A 19170-nucleotide genomic window follows, 5' to 3' on the forward strand; every position below is an offset into this window, starting at 1 on the left:
GAGCGGGCCGAGGAGGCGGCTCGGGCCAGGGCTCCCGGGAGAGGCGGCAGAGGAGACGCAGGAGGTACGTGAGTGCTGGGAAAGCCGCGCCCAGCCTGGCGGGGAAGCGAAAGCGAAAGGCGGGAGAGGAGCGGTGTGGCGGCCATGGCGGAGCAGCGGCCGTGCGCCTTCCCGCTGCTGGTGCGAGGGGACTGGGGCCCCGCCGAGCCGCCGCCCGCGCTCAGGAAGAAGCTGCTCTGCTACTTCCAGAGCCAGAAGCGCTCGGGCGGCGGCGAGTGCGAGCTGCGAGCCGGGAGCGACAGCGGGGCTGGGCACATCCTCGTCTGCTTCGCCTGTCCCGAGGGTGAGCGGCCGGGCCGGGCGGGAGGGGTGAGGGGACTCGGGCGGGACATGCATTAGCGTATGGGCTGTCCGCGGGGGTGTTGGGGTCGTAAATCACAAGTCTAAGCTTTCTGCGCGTTAAAAGATACATACTTAGTTGTTGCATACGATGTAATAATATGTGCCGTCTGGTACGTGATATGCAATATCTGTAGTATATAGTATGTCGTATACACCCCACCCCCCCGTGCAATATAGAATAGACAGTATCTAAATTTGGTGTGATTCTTGCGTATGTCTTGTATAGGTCCAAACGTTGGACTCGATCTTTGTGGGTCCCTTCTAACTCAGAATATGATATTTACTTATATATATATACTTAGATTTGGTGATTAGTACTTAGCCTCTAGATTGTGTTTGGCATAAAGGCTGTAAGCAAATAAATATATCCTAGGAGGAATATATACATACCTACTCATCTTGATGCGGAGTAGTATTCTCTAAACTGCACTCGGAATAATAAATCTTATGTTAGCCTAACAATTAGATTAGTTACAGATTGTATAAAAAATATGACATCGGTAGCATGTACGTATTTTTGTAAACTTGCAGTAAGCTGGAAAGGATTTAGTTGCGGTTGAGTTAAATGTATACATAGCCATGCACTTATGTGCAGAAACACACAGATACCTATATACATTTTTTCCTTTTCTTGCCTTAACATGCTTCTCAGTTGCTGGCTCTCCTTGCTGGTGAGTTCAGGACATACAGCCCTAGGCCAGGTCATTTCGGCACTGTCTGGAAGAGGATGTTCAAGGCGTGGGAAGCCGGTACCGGGACTCTCCGGGTTACCACCATGAAACCCGTGACAGAGCCGAGTTTTACATGTCTGGCAGTTTTTCGCAGGAGTAATGTCCTCTGCTGCTCTTCCGTTTTTGGGTTGTTTGTTTTGTTTTGTTTGGTTTTTTTTTTGGGGGGGGGGGGGTTGGGGGTGGGTTTGGTTGGGGTTTTTTTGTTGTTTTTTTTTTTTAAGGAAGAAAGCCTTGGACATCCTGCGTCAGCGTTTTGAGTTTAAAGCTCTTTCGTTTCACGGGACAGTATATCTGTGTGTCCTTGTTCCGGCCAAAGCGAGGTTACCTTTTCCAGGAGGCGGGAGTGGCACAGCCAGCTCCCTGGGGAAATTCGATCCCAACTTAGCCCTGCGGGCACGGAAAGGGAGGGAGTTTTTCCTGCTAGTGCGGAGTCGGGTGAGCAACGGGGCGTGAACCGCTCACCTGTGGTGTACACTCGGTTATCAGTATTGATGTTGTTCCTGCTCGTTTTTCTTATTTCAGTGCTGTTTGTAGTTTATTGTTCTCATCTCGTCCTGTAATGCTTAACGTTTTTGTGCCTTCAATTCTCTTCTCCATCCTGCCATGGAGGGGGGGATGGGAGAAAGAGGGGGAAGAGCAGCGAGGTCTGGCGTGTTTCAGTGAAAACAGTAAATTGCAGAATACCATCCTTAAAGCACGACAGTGTCATAATGGTGGGAAAGTGTCATGCAGTGTAAAGCTGTGTTTCCGTTCAGATTTTCACAGGGCTTTTTTGGTTTTATTTAGTCAAACAGCGAGTTCTTGAGAGACAGTCTCATCAGCTGCATTTGGAAGGAGAAGGAAAATTGAGGTTGATTGTCACAGAGCCTGAAACATCACAAGCTACTGAAGAGAAGACACCTGAAGAAAAATCAGTTTCCACTAAGGTGAATAAAAATTGTAATCTTAACCAGAGTTTTGAAATAGTGGTGAGAGTGTCTAATCTGTCACTGATATTTGGCTTTATTTTATTTTAGGCTTTGGATGCCATGAGCAGCCTTCAAAAAAAAGGTAAAATGTTATCCATCACTCTATGTGCTGATTCTTCATAAAACAAAAGTGTTGGTGCTTTTCTCCATACATGGCTTCCAGTTCTCCACGTTGTCATCTATTTTGTAGTTATACTAGCGAGGAACCTGGAAATCTTCAGATCCTGCTCCCAATTGCTTTATTGGGTCAGCCTAGCTTTCGGTTTTGGCTTTTTGGTATTTTCTTCATTGGACAGAGTGGAGGATATGACACCTTCAGCAGTCTAGAAATTAGTAGCCAGCATCAGAAAAACTGTTGCTTCTTATTTCTTTAGTTTTCTTCTTGTTTGTGGTGGTAGGCCTTCAAAGGCAGTTGTCTTCTGGAAATGTTATGGGTTTGGTATCAATAGTTTTTGTACCTTGGTGAGCAGGCAGAGCCAGCCTGTTGGTCATTCCAGTTTGGAGGTTCTCTCACACCTCCGCCCTCATCTGTCTGCAAACGTGGTGACATGCTTGCCTCTGGCAGACACTGAGTCTGGGATACTCAGTGGGCACCTCTGATCTATTTTCTATTTGCAAAATGTTCTTGCATCCCTGTCAGCCCTTTGTGCACATGGACCCTCCACCACTGTCATGCTGCACTAATGGCAGGGCACAGTGGTCATCAAGAGGCTTTACATCAAGTCACACAAAGCTACTTGTGTCCTGTGTTGGTTGTTTTGCCTGCACAGGACTAAGAAACAGATGCAGAGGCTGCAAGGTCTCTCCCAACCCTCACCGACATCTGAGCAGCTGTGGCCTGTTATCTCAATGGATTTTAGTTTTGTTTAGTCTCTGACCAGAGACATACCAGTGACATTGGACATGTTTACTCAGCTCTGTTTTTGTGCCACCAAAAAATGTTGCCTGCAGCCCTGCAGAATACTGCATCTGGGCTGTTTTGGATCTCAAAATGTTCAGCAGTATCCTGCAGTATTTGTTTGGTTAACAATTTCTTTCCTTGGGAAAGGAAAGGAGAGAAAGGGTAAGAAGAATATGTTTATTCCAGGCAATGTGTACCAACATTTTATGTGGCTTATGTTTCTGCTGCAGATGATACAGAAGCTTTGAAGAAAGCTGGGAGTTCTGTTCCAAACAGCGAACTCCAGAAGGGGGTTGACTCTGCAGAGGCCTCACCTTTGGTGGTATTTGAGAACATAGAGAGATGCAGTCCATACTGCTTACAGATGCTGTTGGAGAACATCAGTGGCCTGACTGTGGATGCTGACTTTACTGTTGAACTGATACCTGAAATAAATGTTGCTGTAGTTACATTTATAAAAAATATTGGTAAGACAGGATGACACCATTATTAATTTCCATGTATAAGCATGAGGAATAGCTTTCAGTGCTTGATTCCTCTCCCATTAGAGATCCAGACTGTTTTAAAAAAGCACCTGGATTGCAGTCTCTTAAGAAAAGTCTTATATGCAGCCTCAGAAAAAGTGCCTGTGATCCAAATGTGACACTGAAAAAATCTTTATTAGTTGAAATTGGATTAGAATGTTTTGTTGTTTCTATCTTATTTTGGATTAGATGAAGAAGAATTAAAAGTGCACAGAGTGTGGGGTTTATATAAAGTGTCCTTTAGAGAAAACAGTATACTTATGAGATGGGAACAGAGACACGGTGATAGTGAATAGCAGAGAGTAATATGGTTGTTTGCTTTTCCCCCTTTTTATTACAACACACAGTTATTTGGCAGCAGAGACAACTTTCCAAATACAAAATAGGGAGTAGACTCTGCTCATTTCTCTGCCTGAAGTGATAACCAGAGCTGATAATGAAAACATAGTCAATTCATACTGCTCTTCTGTTTACAGATACTAAGGAATTTGTCAAAAAATGTTCACAACACAAGAGAGTCAAAGAATTCAAAATGACTGCCTGGCTTCTTGAATCAACACAGAGCATCAAGGCTGAAAACCTACCAGAGAGCATTTCCACAGACTACCTCACAGTGTACTTCGAGAGCACACGGAACGGAGGTGGGCCTGTCTCAGATGTCCAGCTCTTCCCCGAGGAGAACTCAGCCATCGTTACATTCTGCGACCACAAAGGTAACTCTGTCCTTTGCATGACCAAGGCACTCACAGGCAGATAACCTGAAAGAAATTTACTGAAAATGTGGGCATTAGGAGAAGCCTGGCTTTCTGTTGCTGAAGTCAGTGTACATTGTCCTGTTCCTAGGAAGTGCTCTGGTTGTAGAGATACTGCTGCATGTCTAGGGCTTCAGTATCTAGGTGGGTTTTTTTGTTTTGTTTGTTTGTTTTGTGTTTTTTTTACCAGAGATTTATTTTTAATATCTTTCTTGTTCATGCGTTTTTCTCAATGGTGTTCTTTCTCCATTCGCAGAGGTTTTTATATGCAATATAAAATTAATGGCACTTAGAGGTAGATGGACAGAGCAGAATCTGTCAATGACTTCAGCCTGCACAGTTAACTTTCAGAAACCAAATAAGGTCAAATATCCTCATTTCAAGCTAATTAAGTCAATTATCAGGGAAGAACAGAGCTAAAGAACAATCTTGTTACTATTTCTTGTGTTCCTTGAATCGCTGTCCAGTTTTTGTGCCAGTGCAACTTCTGGTAAATATCTGTTGGGAAACTCCTGGCTTAGTAAATTTACTTTGAGAAAAAGGTTTATCTGCCAGGTGAATTTCGTATGACTCTCAGGATTTTCTGAAGAATGTTTTGTACGTGAAGTTAAAATGTAATTTGGATTATTGTAATGGGGTTTTAAGTTCCTGCCAACATTATAATTTCTTTGCTTTTTCCATTCCAACAAAAATGGCAAAAAAAAAAAAAAAAAAAAAAAAGTAAAAATACACTGACACTAGGAGTTTTACTTTAAGTTGAGGGTAAGGAGTATTTCATAGTAGTATATTGATAAGGCCTTGCTCTTCGGTGGAGTTTCCTTGGGAAATGAGCAAGGTTTCCCTCTGCATGGGAATGCAGGCATGAGTATATTTACCAAACAAGTTGAAGACAAGGCTTTTATCTTATCCCCTACAGAGTAGTTTGGAAATCAGAAAGACATAAAAGCAGCTCTTTGAGATGAAAGAAAAAGAAAAGGAAAATCACTGTAACAGTTCTAAGAACATTTTCCTGATTTGAAGTTAATGATATATGCTTGTTTGTACATATGTGCACTGACTTTCAGATCTAACAACGGTCTTGGAAAAGCAACATTTACTGGAACAGACAGTGATTTCTGTGCATCCATATTACCACTCCCTGGGAACAGCTCTCTATGGAGAAGCAAGACCAGCTGTCAAGATGCCAGACCCCTTTGGGGTGCCACTAGACCCATATGTATGGCAGTTTTTGCAAAGGCATGCCAATCTCACCCAAGACATAAACCAGGAAATGGCAGTTTGCCATTCTGAGCTCAAATGGCCCCAAGCAGACTGTTCAAACCCAGAAGTTATGTTGTGCCCATCACCATCTCTATACAAGCAGAAAAAGCCAATGGTTAAGTTGCTCAAGACATGGCAGCAAGATGCTTCCACTGAGTTCTCGCGTATCATGGCACGCTATGTAGCTATAAAATGTAAAGTCAATTCATCAGGTTGGGAAGATGTGAAAAAAGGGTTATTGAAAGATGCTGCTCTGATCATAACTGATATTTCTGAGGAGATGGTGGTGATTGCAGGCAAAAGAGCAGCAGTGGACAGTGCAGAGAAAGAAGTGAGGGAATGCATGAAGCAAAGTGAAAGGGAAAAACAGAGCATAGAAATTTCTGTGTCAGTGATCCCAGGGAAGTATGTTGTGCTGCACAATGCTGGGTTAGAAGAGAATATTCAGAAAGAATATCCATGCCTAAAGCTCTTTTATGATGACAAAAAAAAGACTGTTCAGTTGTGTGGATTACCTGCAGAAGTATATAAAATCAAAGCTGAGTTACTGGAAAGGGTATTGAGTATGCCATGTACATCAGTTACCATTGACCCCCATGTTTTGCACTATCTACAGTGTGTAGATAATAAAAAAACATCAGATATGTTATTCATTAGGGAAAACATCAATGCTTTTTATGAACTTCATGAACTTCAGGATGATACTGTGTTGTTATATGGAGATGCTCGCAAAGATCTTCTAAAAGCAGAAAAGCAAATAAAAACAGGGTTAGAATACAAATGCATTAATATGGAGGATGGTGAAATCACTGAAAGGGATCAGTGGAGGAGTCTTCTTTTCTCCTTGCTCAAGACATATAATTCTTCCCAGGAAATGGTCATCAATTGGCAGTCTGTTGGAAAAGAAAAGAAAATGATTATTGCTGGCTTCTCTAAGGCTGTAACAGAGGTTTATCAGAGACTTAATGATTTTGTAGATAGAAACACAATCATTGAAAAAGTAATCCCAGCTAATTCAGAGGTGATAGTGCAGTTTGTAGAGAATAAGGAGTCTGGGGTTTGTGAAGAATTGAAGACGAAAGGTGTGACAATACGTTTTGACACCAAGACACCATGTGTTTCCCTGAGGGGACCAAAAGCAGAAGTCCTAGAAGCCTTCATCATGTTTGAAAAAATTGTCTCATCCCTTTACTCAAAAAATGTGCCAATTGATAAACCAGGGGCAAAGGAGTTCTTCACTGAGAGGAAAGATTTATGTATTTTAGAAGCAAAGCAGAAATTTAGCTGTCTCATTAGAATTAAGGAAGAAGAAGAACAGAAGGGTGGAAAAGATGGTGATAAAGTGAAAAGAGAAGTCTACTATGATAAAAAACTGCCAGGTGGAATAATGGTTGGAGTGTATAAAGGTAACTTGTGTCACTACCCTGTTGATGTTGTGGTTAATGCATCTAATGAAAAACTAAAACACATTGGGGGCCTGGCTGATGCACTGTCAAGAGCAGCTGGGCCAGTGCTGCAGGAGGAGTGTGATGAGCTGGTGAGGAAGCTCGGGAATTTGCAGCCCGGCTGCGCAGTGATCACACACGCTGGGAAACTGCCCTGCAAGAACGTCATTCACGCTGTCGGACCCAGGTGGAACGAGAAGGAATCACAAAAGTGCATGTGGTTGTTGAGAAAGACAGTGAGAAAATGTCTACAACTAGCTGAGATATACAATCATCGTTCCATAGCTCTGCCTGCTATTAGTGGAGGGATTTATGGCTTTCCACCACAGATCTGTGCAGAGTCAATTGTGTCCTCCATTAAGGAGACCTTGGAAGGATTCACGGAGGAGAGAAGCTTGAAGGAGGTCCATCTTGTCAGCAATTCAGACGAAATGGTTCAGGTTCTGAATGAGACAGTAAAAAAAGTATTTTCAGCTAAATCATTCTCCCCAAAATGGATGATGCCAAAAAAAAGCCAGAAGGAAAATAGAAAAGGGGATCTGAAGATGGTTACAACAAATGAAGGACTTTGCATCCTAGTGGAGAAGAAAAATATTCAGGAAGCCATGGTAAGTCTTCACTTTTCTGACTCCTTTCAAACTGGATGGTCAGATCTTTCAATTTAAATTAAAAAGTACAGACAGGTTTTGCAAGTACTTGCTACATAAGGAAAGAACAGCTGTGTGCTAGCTAAACAAGGATGCAAGCTTGCAGAACTTGAGAGTAGGTTGAGATCTGTCACTGCAGCCATTTCTAGAGGGTAGCTGTGAATTTCAGGATGTTTCAATTCCCAGCTAGTTCTTGTTTGTTTTCCAGATCTAAGGCAAACATGTCAAAGAGTTTGCTTTTTTTTTCCTTAAGGGGAAATACTGAAGTACTTTGTAAAAGTAACTATTTTGCTTGGATATTAGGGGAAATGGGTCTGGGCTGCTGTAATGGGTATCCACTGGCATCTTGTTTCTTCTGCTGTGTGTTGCATTGGTAGGGCTTTTAATCTTGGTGCATATTTTTGTTTGACTTCTAGCTGTAGCTATTTTCATTGTAATCTCGTTGCAGACGGATGTTGTTGTCAACAGCGTTGGCACAGATCTGCAGTTTGGCGAGGGGCCTCTTTGCAAAGCCATGCTGGAAAGAGCTGGGACAGCTCTCAAAGATGAGTTTGACACCAAGAAACAAAGTCAGGTTCTTGGTCCTGGAAGTGTGGTCTGCACCAGTGGGTGTGCTATGGCCTGCAAGTCCATCTTTCATGCCGTACTACCCAAGTGGAGTGGAGGACAGACAGACAAGGTATATTTTAATTATTAACCTCCCATCCACCCCAGCTACATATTTATTTGGGATCTGTCCTGGAATTTCGGGTTTAAATATAGTTAATTTAGGTGACTTGACTCCATTTTCTTCCATTGGAGTGACCTTAAAGATGCCTTGATGCACTCAGAGCTGCTTATCATACCAGCTTCTTTGGAACTAATAATAAATTATGCCTTTAGGAAAAAAAGTACTTTTGCCATGTTTTACAGGACCTAGAAGATGCAATCAATTTCTGCTTGAAGAAAACTGAAGAACTTGGACTAAAATCAATCACTTTCCCAGCTATTGGGACTGGAGGATTTGGATTTCCTAAAATCTTTGTTTCTAAGTTAATGTTTGACTTGGTATTCAAGTTCAGTAGTAGTCACACTCGGAAGAATCTCCAGGAAGTTCATTTCTTCTTGAATCCACAAGATACTGATAACATTCAGGTAGTTCTTCTCAGAACAAATCTGTCTTTGTAACATACTGTTTTAGTTACACTTTAATAATCTGTTTTACTTACACTGCTTTCTAAGGGAATAATTTGGCACTTTCTTACTGCTGTGGGCTGGTGACAGTGGGATGTCTTTCCAGTGTCTCTGAAATACAAACTCTCAGCAAGCAGAAGCTGCAGACAAAATTGTCCTTGCTGTTGGCACTGTAAAAGCCTGTAGATGCTCCCTCACCTTTTGCCAGAGGAGTTCTAGCGATGCGGAGCTATCTCTTACCACACTGTCCACACTGGGTCTTCCGCTGTTTTTAACACTTAGATATGACTTTAAAATGTGTGAGGTGTCTCAGCAAGAGCTACATGACTGTTAATGTTAATTACAGAAACATTCAGTGTACATACTGTGAACTGCTATCTTGGGTACTTTTTTTCTCCTCTTAGGCTTTTACCGCTGAACTAGAATTTAGGGCAGGTGGAAGTTGCGATGCCGCACCAGCACAGCCAAGTAAGTTGTGTAGGGGTGGGACAGAATGTAAATGCTGGAAACAAAAAAAATATCATCAGGGCACAGGGCATTTTTTTTCCTCCTAATGGACTTGCATTTTTAAGTATCATTTGTAAAATTCTTAGGGAGGAATTTCTTATGTTGAGATCATGCTGAACTCTCTCTCAGTGAGGCCAGACTTATCAAAACAAAAAGGGTGTTCTGATAAGTGACACAGTAGTTTGTGCTGCTCAAAGGATATGAGAACTTGCAATCACTTGGCCAAACAAGCCATAAATAACATGTATTTCTGTAGCTTTAATCTCTTACATATATATTTATATATACAGAGTGAATAATTTCCTCTCCATTTATTAATTTACAATAGTGGGACACAATAGCCAAAACGTGAGTGTACTGCATTCAAGGGTAGAGGCTTATTTGTAAGGATATAAAGCACCTTCTCTTCAGTTGCTGAGTATCAGAGAGATGAAGTTAAGAGTGGGCAGATAAAATATCAGCTAGGTTAGATAAGCTTAGACTAGAAGAAAGGAATAGTTTTGTATCCATGAATGTAAATATGACATAACTTACAAAAGGGATGTGATCTGATCTCCATTACTGGCAACACATAAGCCAGATGCTCCATTTCTTGTAAGAATTAATTCAGGAAGCTCTGTTACAGAGATGGTCAGATCAGATAAACCCTGAAGCCATTTTCTGAATTCATATTGCATAAATTTACAGGAATAGAAGTGGTTTCACTTTCACAGCACAAACAGGAAGAATACTGTACCTCTCAGCTTTCAGAAATGGAATGAAGAGAAAAACAGACACTCTACATCCATCAAACTGATCTAGAGCATATTCCTTAACAGGATAAGGAGTTTCAATCAGTGGAAGAGAATAATACGACAAACTAAAGGAGAAGTGATGTAATGTATTTTTCTTTCCTTTGCAGGTTTCATTAGGCCTGTTTCTGCTGAACTATTGGGAGTTCATGAAATGAAGATTGGTTCCATCACACTCCAAGTAATTAGTGGAGATATTACCAAGGAAGATACAGAGGTTATTGTAAACATATCAAATCCATCATTTGATGCCAAAACAGGTATTATAGTGAACGTGTAGTTCTTTAGCAATAAATCTGGGCTAGTTTTTAGAAGAGGGCACAGGAAAGAATTGTCCACAAGGGAAACTTTTATGAAGCATTTTTTAGATGAGAGATACAGGGTTGTGATTAGCCAGGAAATAGATCTTAAACAGGATTTTTACATGTCGTGAGCATTTGATTTAGTTTTAAAACAGAAGGCATCTGACCATATTTTTTTTTGCTTAAAACCAAAAGTGTTTAAATAGAATTTTTAGATTAAGTATAATTCTGAAAAAATGCTTTTATCCTAAATGTTTCACTGTAAGACAAAGCTCTGGTTAAGTAAATTGCCCTATAAGAAGCAGAGGGCTTTGACATTTTGAATTACAAGCATGCAAGATACCAAATGATGTAGTTCAAAGCCATTGGAGAGTTTGGTGAGGGGCATATGGGTTTGGTGAATGAAACAATGAAATAGGTGGTGTTCTTAATGACTTCTAATCAGCAGTGAAGGAAACGTTCTCTCTGCAGCCAAAGCAGTGTGTCAGTACTTTGGGAAACTGTCACAATTGTGAACTTTGTAGTATCTTGCCAAACAGGAATTCAGGGTATGCATATGGTACAGAAGTTGTGTAGAGTTTTGAGCAGAGATATTGAGGAGACTTAATGAATGTGTGTGCTTTTCTTGTGTGATTTAAGGGGTCTTCAAAGCAATTATGGATGCTGCTGGTTCCCAGGTAGCACAAGAGTGTGCTCTAAATGGTATGTTAAAGCATACTATTTTTTGATAATTCTTTTTTTTTGTTGTCATTCTCTCTGAAAACTTAAAGTTGCTTTATAATTCTCTACTCTGACATAATTATTTTATCTGACTAACAAAGCTTTCACTTTTAGGAACTTCAAAAAGTCCCCTTCTTGTTTTGACTTATACCTTCAGAATTGTTCTTTTCATAGTTGTTTAGTAACAACTAAAACATCTGTATGTTATACACTTTATTCTCATACTGGATCCAAAACACAGGCCTGTACTGGCTACTAAGAGGAAAATTAACTCTATCCCAGCTGAAATCAGGACAACCCTGATCATAAGTTCTTCCATAGTCTGCATTCTGCCAGACCAGTAGGGTAGTAAAATTTGAGCTCTTTATGGTTGGTCTCTACAAGCACAGAAAGGGACATTTTAGATGGATAACCTAAATGTGCCTGCTCTGAGTCTGGAAATTGATTTTCAGGATGGAGTTTCCTGGATTTTTTTCCTAGCCTTTGGCTCTGTGAGAACATTTGTACAAACACACATATATCATTAACTTCAAATCAGGCAAATGTTTCTGTTCTTAGAACTATTACACTGATTCTTCTTTTCTTTTTGTTTCATTTCAAAGAGCTAGTTTTATATCTTTCTGATTTACAAAGTACTCTGTAGGAGACAAGATAAAAGCCTTGTCTTCAACTTGTTTGGTAAATATGCTCATGCCTGCATTCCCATGCAGAGCTACACCCTGCTTGTTTCTCAAGGAAACTCCACCTCAGAGCAAGGCCTTACTAACGTACTACTGTGAAATACTCCTTACCCTCAACTTGAAATAAAGCCCTTAGTGTCAATGCAGTTTTACTTTTTTGTTGGAATGGACAAAGCAAAGAAATTATAATGTTGACAGGAGCTTAAAAGCATCTAAATTACTTTTTATCTTCATGTGCAAAATATTCTTCAGGAAATCCTGAGAGTTGTAAGAAAATCACCTGGCAAATAAAGCCATTTTCTCAAAGTAAATTTATCAATCTGATCTTAGTGCTTGCAGAGCACCTTACAGTCATTACCTTTGTTATCTGTGAGGTGGTCTGGAACTCTGTGCTCATCAGTCCATTGATCCTCACAATATGACTCCATTTTGTAATCAAACATGAGTGCTCTGAGAAGTCACAAACATATTTTTAAAAATTCCATACCATTCTTAAATCAGCTGGTCATAATCTTAATGATATTATTTTAACCACTCAGCTCTGCTGCAGTATAAGAATTCAGGCTTTTAAGGAATAAGTGACATAAGAAGGGTTTTCACATATAAATTAATTTGGCATGCTTTTAAATAGAAGTGAGATGTATTGAAAGTCATCATCAATTCTTATATTGTACTTAATAGGAAAATACTTTGTAGCTGAGGTCTTCGGAAATTAGAAAATACACATTTACTTGGATTAATTTCTCAAAGAAACTCTGCAGATTATTTAAAAAGAAAACCAGAATCAAATAAACCCACAATAAAATAGCTCACAGTGGATTTCTTTCCACTTTTTCCGCTTGTAGTACCATTATAACAGAAAATACTACCAAAAGAGATTGCCACTTCGTAAATACTATGTCTCCTTCTTTATCTTCTCTCTTCCAGCTGGACAGTCTCAAAATGGCTTTATTACTACACAGGGTGGGAACCTGTTGTGCAGCAAAATCATCCATTTGATTACCAATAACCAGGTGAAGAGTCAGGTCTCCAAAGTGCTTCATGAGTGTGAACAAAGGATGTATAAATCTGTTGCCTTCCCAGCTATTGGAACAGGTTTGTGTTTTCTTGGGAAAACAACGTGTGATAGGGGTAGCTCAGAAGCAGACTTCATATGGGTAATAGTAGACTTGCACAAAAACTGTTCACTGATATGTGCCTTTTATTTTTGGTTAGGTCAGGCAGGACTGAGTTCAGCCAAGGTTGCTGATGAAATGTTGGATGCTATAGAGGAATTTGCAAGACAAAAATCAGTACAGCATTTACAGGCAATTAAGATTGTGATCTTCCAGACACATATGCTCACAGACTTCTATGAAAGCATGAAGAAAAGAGAAGATGCAGATACATCCACATCAGAATCGTGGTTATCTATGTTTAAATGTAAGTTGATTTCTGTGTGCATGGGCAAACAAAACTGAAGTTCTTTTATTTGCAACTAATAATTGACGTATTTATCCACAGCCTTTTTTTGGGGCAGAAAACAATCTTCTGAGAAGAAGAAGTCCCTGATTTTGGAAAAGAAAGTTAATTTAGTCACATTTCAAATTTGTGGAGAAAGTCAAGCAGAGGTGGATGCAGCTGAGTCCTGGATAAAAGATTTAATTTTAAAGGAGCAGTTTGAAAGCACTATTTCAGATGAGGCAATTGAAAATTTTGATGAGACACAATTTGCCATTTTGGAAGATCTCCAGAGAAGAACGCAAGTCACCATTGAGATTTTAAATAAGCTTTCTCCCCCTCAAATTAAAATTTCTGGTATTAGCAGGGATGTCTGTATCGTTTCTCTGCAAGTTCAAGATATGGTCCATCAAATTAAGTCTACTGAAGAAGAGCAATGCAAGGCAGAACTTCTTTATAACCTGGTAGAATGGAGGTATCTAGGAAGCCACGATAGCTTTGTTGCTTTTGATAAAATGACAAATATGAAGCTGGAGTATGCCAAAAGGGCTAAAAAACCACATCTGAAGATCAAAATAAAAAATAAGACCTACAAAGTGGATCTGAATACTCTAAATGCTACTGATGACCAAGGAAAAACTAAAATCCTTCAACGTGTGACAAAGGAAGAAGGTAAATGGTACTTTTGTAGAATAAAATATTGAGTAGTTATTATTGAATGATGATTTGGATAAATGCAAGCTCAGGTATCCAAAAGAAGTAAGTTATTCCTTAGCTTTTTTCCCTCTCTTTATTTTTTCCTCGGCCAGCAGTTTTGAGTTTCATAATCAGTGGGAAGTATGAGTGAAATCTGAACATCAGTTTTAAGTGCAAATATTATCTGCATATATGTGATTGGTGAGCACAGATTTCATGCTTAAGTCTTACAAAGGAAGTGGTATATGAAGAATACATAAAATTCTTCTTAAAGCTTGTTTTAGTTAGATATTGATATGGGGATAATCAGACAAAATGTAAAGCCTTTACAGTGTATTACAGAACCAGTGATGTTTGGAAGAGCAGGAGTGCTTGTTGAATGAAATATTGCAGAAGATGCTGTTCTCTTGGTCCCCTCTATGCACGTGGTTTGTAAGCAGTGCCTATGGAGCTGAGCTAGTTGTCTGTCATAACAATGCAACTTCTGTTTTGCAGATATGAAGTCAATAGAGCTCCCTAAGGAGTGGACAAACATGCAAAATGAACACATCAAAGTGGTGCAGCTCAAGCCATCACATTCTGAATATACAACAGTTGAGAAGATGTTTAAGACAACATGTCCCAGTTTTAACATAGAGAAGGTGATACCATATGGGGTGGGGAGGAGGGAAAATGTCAATACTTGGGCAAGAAACAATATACTTCCTAAATATTGCTTATAAGGTGTCTGCAACTCAATACACCTTTTGTATGTCAGCCTTCCCATCATTGTACAGGGTGAATATAAATCAAAACAAGTTTCCTAAGAGCTGTTCTGCCAATTCTGGCATCTAATGGTGCAAAACCAGTGACCATCAGTCTTCAGGCTGACTCTTTGTTCAATTAATGTGGTACTCTCTAGTTAATATGGTATTTCCAATTAGGAAATTCTTTATTGAAATGGAAGCATGAGCAAATGCATTCAGAATACAAAGAAAAATACAAAGTCCTTGCAGGCTGACATAAACCTTTGGGCTAATTTACAACTTCTCCTCTGTCATCCCAAAGCTTTTCAGGCTTAGCTGTCAGTTTTAACCAGTGTCAGTATTTGATTCTGCTTATTTAGAAGTCTGCAACACAATGCAGGGAGATTTAATTGCCAGGCAGAAGATGGAATTGTTCTGAACCAAGAGAAGAGATAAACAGTAAAAAATACAATCAAATCAGGAGTGAGAATAATGTGTTTAAAAGAATTTTCTTCCATCACGAGTTTCAGTGAGCATGGTCACGAAAATACACAAAGAGAACAGAATATTCATGTATTACAGAAAAAAATCAAGTAATGATATTATGGTTTTTTCTGTTAAAAATGGAAAACTGTTACAGAAATGCCTTTAAGATTATATTTGATGCAGAGACACTGCTTCCCCTTAAGCTATATCCACATTGTTGATATAGGGAGCCAGCAACATCCATCCTCCCACCAAGTGATTTTTATATAATCATTTCATATGGATTGCTAAGCTACACATTAGAGAAAGCAATTTTGACCTGTAAGCTTAGCTCTAGAGAGAAACTTTAACTCAACCTAATGCTATTGCTACACTCTGTCCTTTAGTGAGAAAATCATCATTAAAGATGATTAAGATGTATAGAAGGTATATTGCATTGTTGCCTCTAGCAGTGGTACAGCAGCCTGTCCTAGAAATGACAGTGCACAGCTACCATGGCTGCTGGGTACCTAGTATACTAGGCAAGACAAATGTATACCCAAAATTACTGAGCTTGAAACTCTCTTACGAGCTGCTTTGGTTTGTGATTTTTCAGGAGACCTGCATATCAGTTCCTCTCCCAAACCTCATGCTAACAGGACATAGTGAAAATTGCTGTAATTCTTTCAGTTTAATTTAATTTTAATGCTTTCCTGCCATGATTAAATTTCATCCCTACCCTATTTATCCCTAATATAAATATAGTCAATTTTGTAATTTTGCAGATTGAAAGAATACAAAATTGCATCCTCTGGCAGACATACCAATTAAAAAAAAAATTTATCTGTAAGAAGAACAAAAATTCAAATAATGAGAGGTTGCTATTTCATGGGACGGCTGCATCCTCACTGAGGTTGATTAACTCCTGTGGATTTAATCGTGGGTATGCTGGAAAGAATGGTGAGTCATTATCCAAATCAGTTCATTTCCTAGGCATGTATGAGTGCTACAGGGTGTCAACGTTATAGTGCTGTCAGCACAACAAGAAAGCTGAATGAAATTAAAGAACACAATAATAAACAACTCCTGAGATGAATCTGTATGGACAGAGCAGTTATCCTGTTCAGTTAATCACTTGTTGTTGGATGCCATCATGTAAAGGATATCAAAAAGAGTTTCCCTACTCTGAAATGAAGTCTGAGCAGCTTCTGGGAATTGTTTTGTATCATTTACCTGGAGAAAGGAACACTGTTCAACATCCTCAGCTGATGTAACAGCTACTAGCTGACAGTATCTCCTCTCCTCTTAGACAAAGACAAGTAGCAAAGTAGAAGTGCAGATACTTATCCTGTTGCTTTCAAAGATTAGGACAGTATAAGATCCCACATCCGTACCAGTTTTATGCTCACAAAATCTGTGAGATCCATTAGTTAATTCTTAGCCTTTAATAGTTGTTAGAGACAACTTAAATATTTTAGCATAAAGATATTCTGCAGTAGTTCAAAGCTTATTTTGTCCACTTCTACTACAGTAGTGTTATGTTTATTATTTGGCAGCACTCAAAGATGAAGGACAGGATCCAAAGAAGTGGAACGTGGACTGAATTGAGGTGCTAGTGGATTTTAGTGGCCATGTAATCTCACTTCAAAAGTCCTTAATTTTTGTTCTTAATGTTTTCCTCCTTAAGACAGAATTATACATGCCTAGGGTTGATTTGATCTTGAGGGAGCTGGGCAGCTTAACTCAGATCTAGTTGACACTTTGGTGTAGTCTGGATCCAAAAGACCTTGCTCTGTCTGGATCCTCTGGAGGTACTAACTCTGAGATTTTCATGAATAAATGAAGCCCAGCATGCATAAAATATATCAGGTTGTGCACAGGCAGGAATGGCAGCCACCACTTCTTTTTAAAACATGGCCAGAGGAGATGTAGTTTTGCTTTCCTGCTCTTTGGTAGTGTCAGGAGGTTGGATTTACTCAGGAAGCAAGAGCCCTAGATCCCCATGTCCTCTCTCTTCTTGGGTATTGACATCCACCTTTTCATGTCAGCTGTGATTAATGACTGGGGGGGCACACTTGCCTTTTGTCAGCCTGGGTAGCCAAGCAAAAGTATCCTAAGGTGAGGGCAGCCAGATAGGAAGGACGTGTCTGGCTTGAACAGCTTTTACCAATGTCAGAAAAAAGAAATCTGTCTTGAACAAAGACATGTGATTTCTCTTAACTTGTTGGGAAGTATGACTAGAAAACTGTAATTACAATTATACAGTCATTTTAAGTCCAAAAGTCTTAGAATTGCAATTTGATGGATTGCAGGCTAAACCTGCAAGAGAGGAGCCCTTTTCTCCATAGGAAAGGGAAGTCAAAACCTGGATGTTGATACTTACCTGCTGTCTGTGTGGGTTCATATTTGATTCTGACACAAAGGATTAGTACTAGAATTTTGTGTTTGAATTCTAACCACATTTATAGATTCTGCAAAATTAAAAAAAAAAAAAAATTAGAGATTCTGAGGAGAATAAAAACACTAATTGTATTCGAAAATGTTGTCTTTCCTAACAGCTGCAGCCATTGGAGATGGAACCTACTTTGCTGTCGATGCATGGTATTCTGCTCAGAATACTTATTCCGTTCCAGATGTGAATGGTAGAAAACACATGTACTTGGCTCGGGTCCTGACTGGGCAGTACTGTACTGGGAGGGCAGGACTAAAGGCTCCACCACCAAGGAGCCAAACAGATCCTACTGACCTGTATGACAGTGTTGTTGATAACACGTTGAATCCAACAATGTTTGTCATATTTAATGACATTCAGGCATATCCACAATACCTTATTACTTTCAAATAGAATGATCTTAATAGTCTAGAAAATTTTAGTGCCTTTTACATTTAAGAATTTACAGAGTAATTTTTTATTCTTTTTTTGCATCTAGGTTTCTTTATCGATCTATCCATTAGATCTGTCTTCAAATTATCAACAGAAGGACTAACATAAGCAAATATTTTAGAGCATGCTATTTCAGTACTCACACCTCAAGTTCAGTTATGCAGAAATGTAGGCAAGAGCTGTGAGAACAGCTCTGACTTCTTCCTATGCAAGGCAGAGGGGAGTGGTAGGAGAGGAAGCTGCACTGCCTTACCTGTGGCCAGCAGGAAGAGGTGTGGTATAGGTCAGAGTACCTCTGCATGTTCCCGTTTTCAATAGTCACCTTAAAGCACCTTTTTGTGAGGGTTTATTTAAAATGTTCTATGCTGAGGGAATCTGAAAGGTCTTTTCCAATCAAAGTAGTGCTATGATTCTAAAGATCTAACCTACCAGCAGAATTTTCAGTCATCCTTAAGTATCCACTCAGCCTTGTTGGTGCTAAAAGTCTGGAAGAAAAAGAATGCCAAAATGAACATGTGCTTTGTATTTATTTTTTCAGCCCCCTTACCTACATGTCTGTTACCCTGGCATACTTTGGTTATTCCTTAGGTATAAATCACTGTATTCAAAGCCATTTCTTAGGTGAATTCTATGTAGTCCCCCCCATTACTTCCAGCTTCCACAGTCTTTTGCAACTTTCAAGACTGTAAAGAGGGACTTTAATTTTTTTTCTTTTCAATACTGAAGCATTAACCCTTCTGTAGAATCACCAATATACAGAGTCAACTACAGAGGCATAACTCAGTTTACATGCTTAAACAACTTGAAAATTTTTAAAGTTCTCTGAAAACTGTAAATAATAGCATTTTTATATCTTTGTGAGTAGCACTTTTAATCACATCATAACCTTAAAACTGCCAATCAAAAGCCACATATGCAAGTTTAATAAAAGTTGTTTCAAGCAGCTACAGTGTATTGCTGAGCTGCAACAGGAGCAAACTTCACCTAGAAGTGTTGCTTCATATTTGAATATGTTACAGTGATGCAATAACTACTTCGAAGACAAAATGGTTTTCTTGTACTGAGTGACATGACTTATGCGTACAAATTCCAGGGTGAAATTATTCTGCCTGAGTGAAAATAAAGACCTATTCTGCAAATAGCTGCCACTTAAAACT

The 19170-nt window shown here is 39.5% G+C and overlaps 1 protein-coding gene across 3 annotated transcripts; it reads left to right on the forward strand.

Annotated features, from left to right (window-relative positions):
- The first annotated feature begins 89 nt into the window (after window positions 1-89).
- On the forward strand, window positions 90-19168 carry LOC100226582 (protein mono-ADP-ribosyltransferase PARP14). 3 transcript variants are annotated; one of them, XM_030277098.4, is made up of 17 exons: window positions 91-343; window positions 1920-2059; window positions 2150-2183; window positions 3233-3469; window positions 4003-4239; window positions 5343-7591; window positions 8079-8309; window positions 8543-8764; window positions 9208-9271; window positions 10212-10361; window positions 11043-11105; window positions 12731-12898; window positions 13019-13225; window positions 13307-13915; window positions 14435-14580; window positions 15915-16089; window positions 17688-19168. In XM_030277098.4, exons 1-17 carry the CDS (start codon window positions 145-147, stop codon window positions 17972-17974), a joined length of 5418 nt encoding a protein of 1805 aa, XP_030132958.2. In that variant the 5' UTR covers window positions 91-144; the 3' UTR covers window positions 17975-19168. The 3 variants fall into 3 exon arrangements, with proteins under 3 accessions (XP_072788082.1, XP_030132958.2, XP_072788081.1); XM_072931981.1 differs by lacking the exon at window positions 13307-13915 and having other exon boundaries at window positions 90-343; XM_072931980.1 differs by lacking the exon at window positions 3233-3469.
- Window positions 19169-19170: the final 2 nt, after the last annotated feature.

Source organism: Taeniopygia guttata, chromosome 7 (assembly GCF_048771995.1).
Source record: "Taeniopygia guttata chromosome 7, bTaeGut7.mat, whole genome shotgun sequence".
NCBI classification, from domain to species: Eukaryota; Metazoa; Chordata; class Aves; order Passeriformes; family Estrildidae; genus Taeniopygia; species Taeniopygia guttata.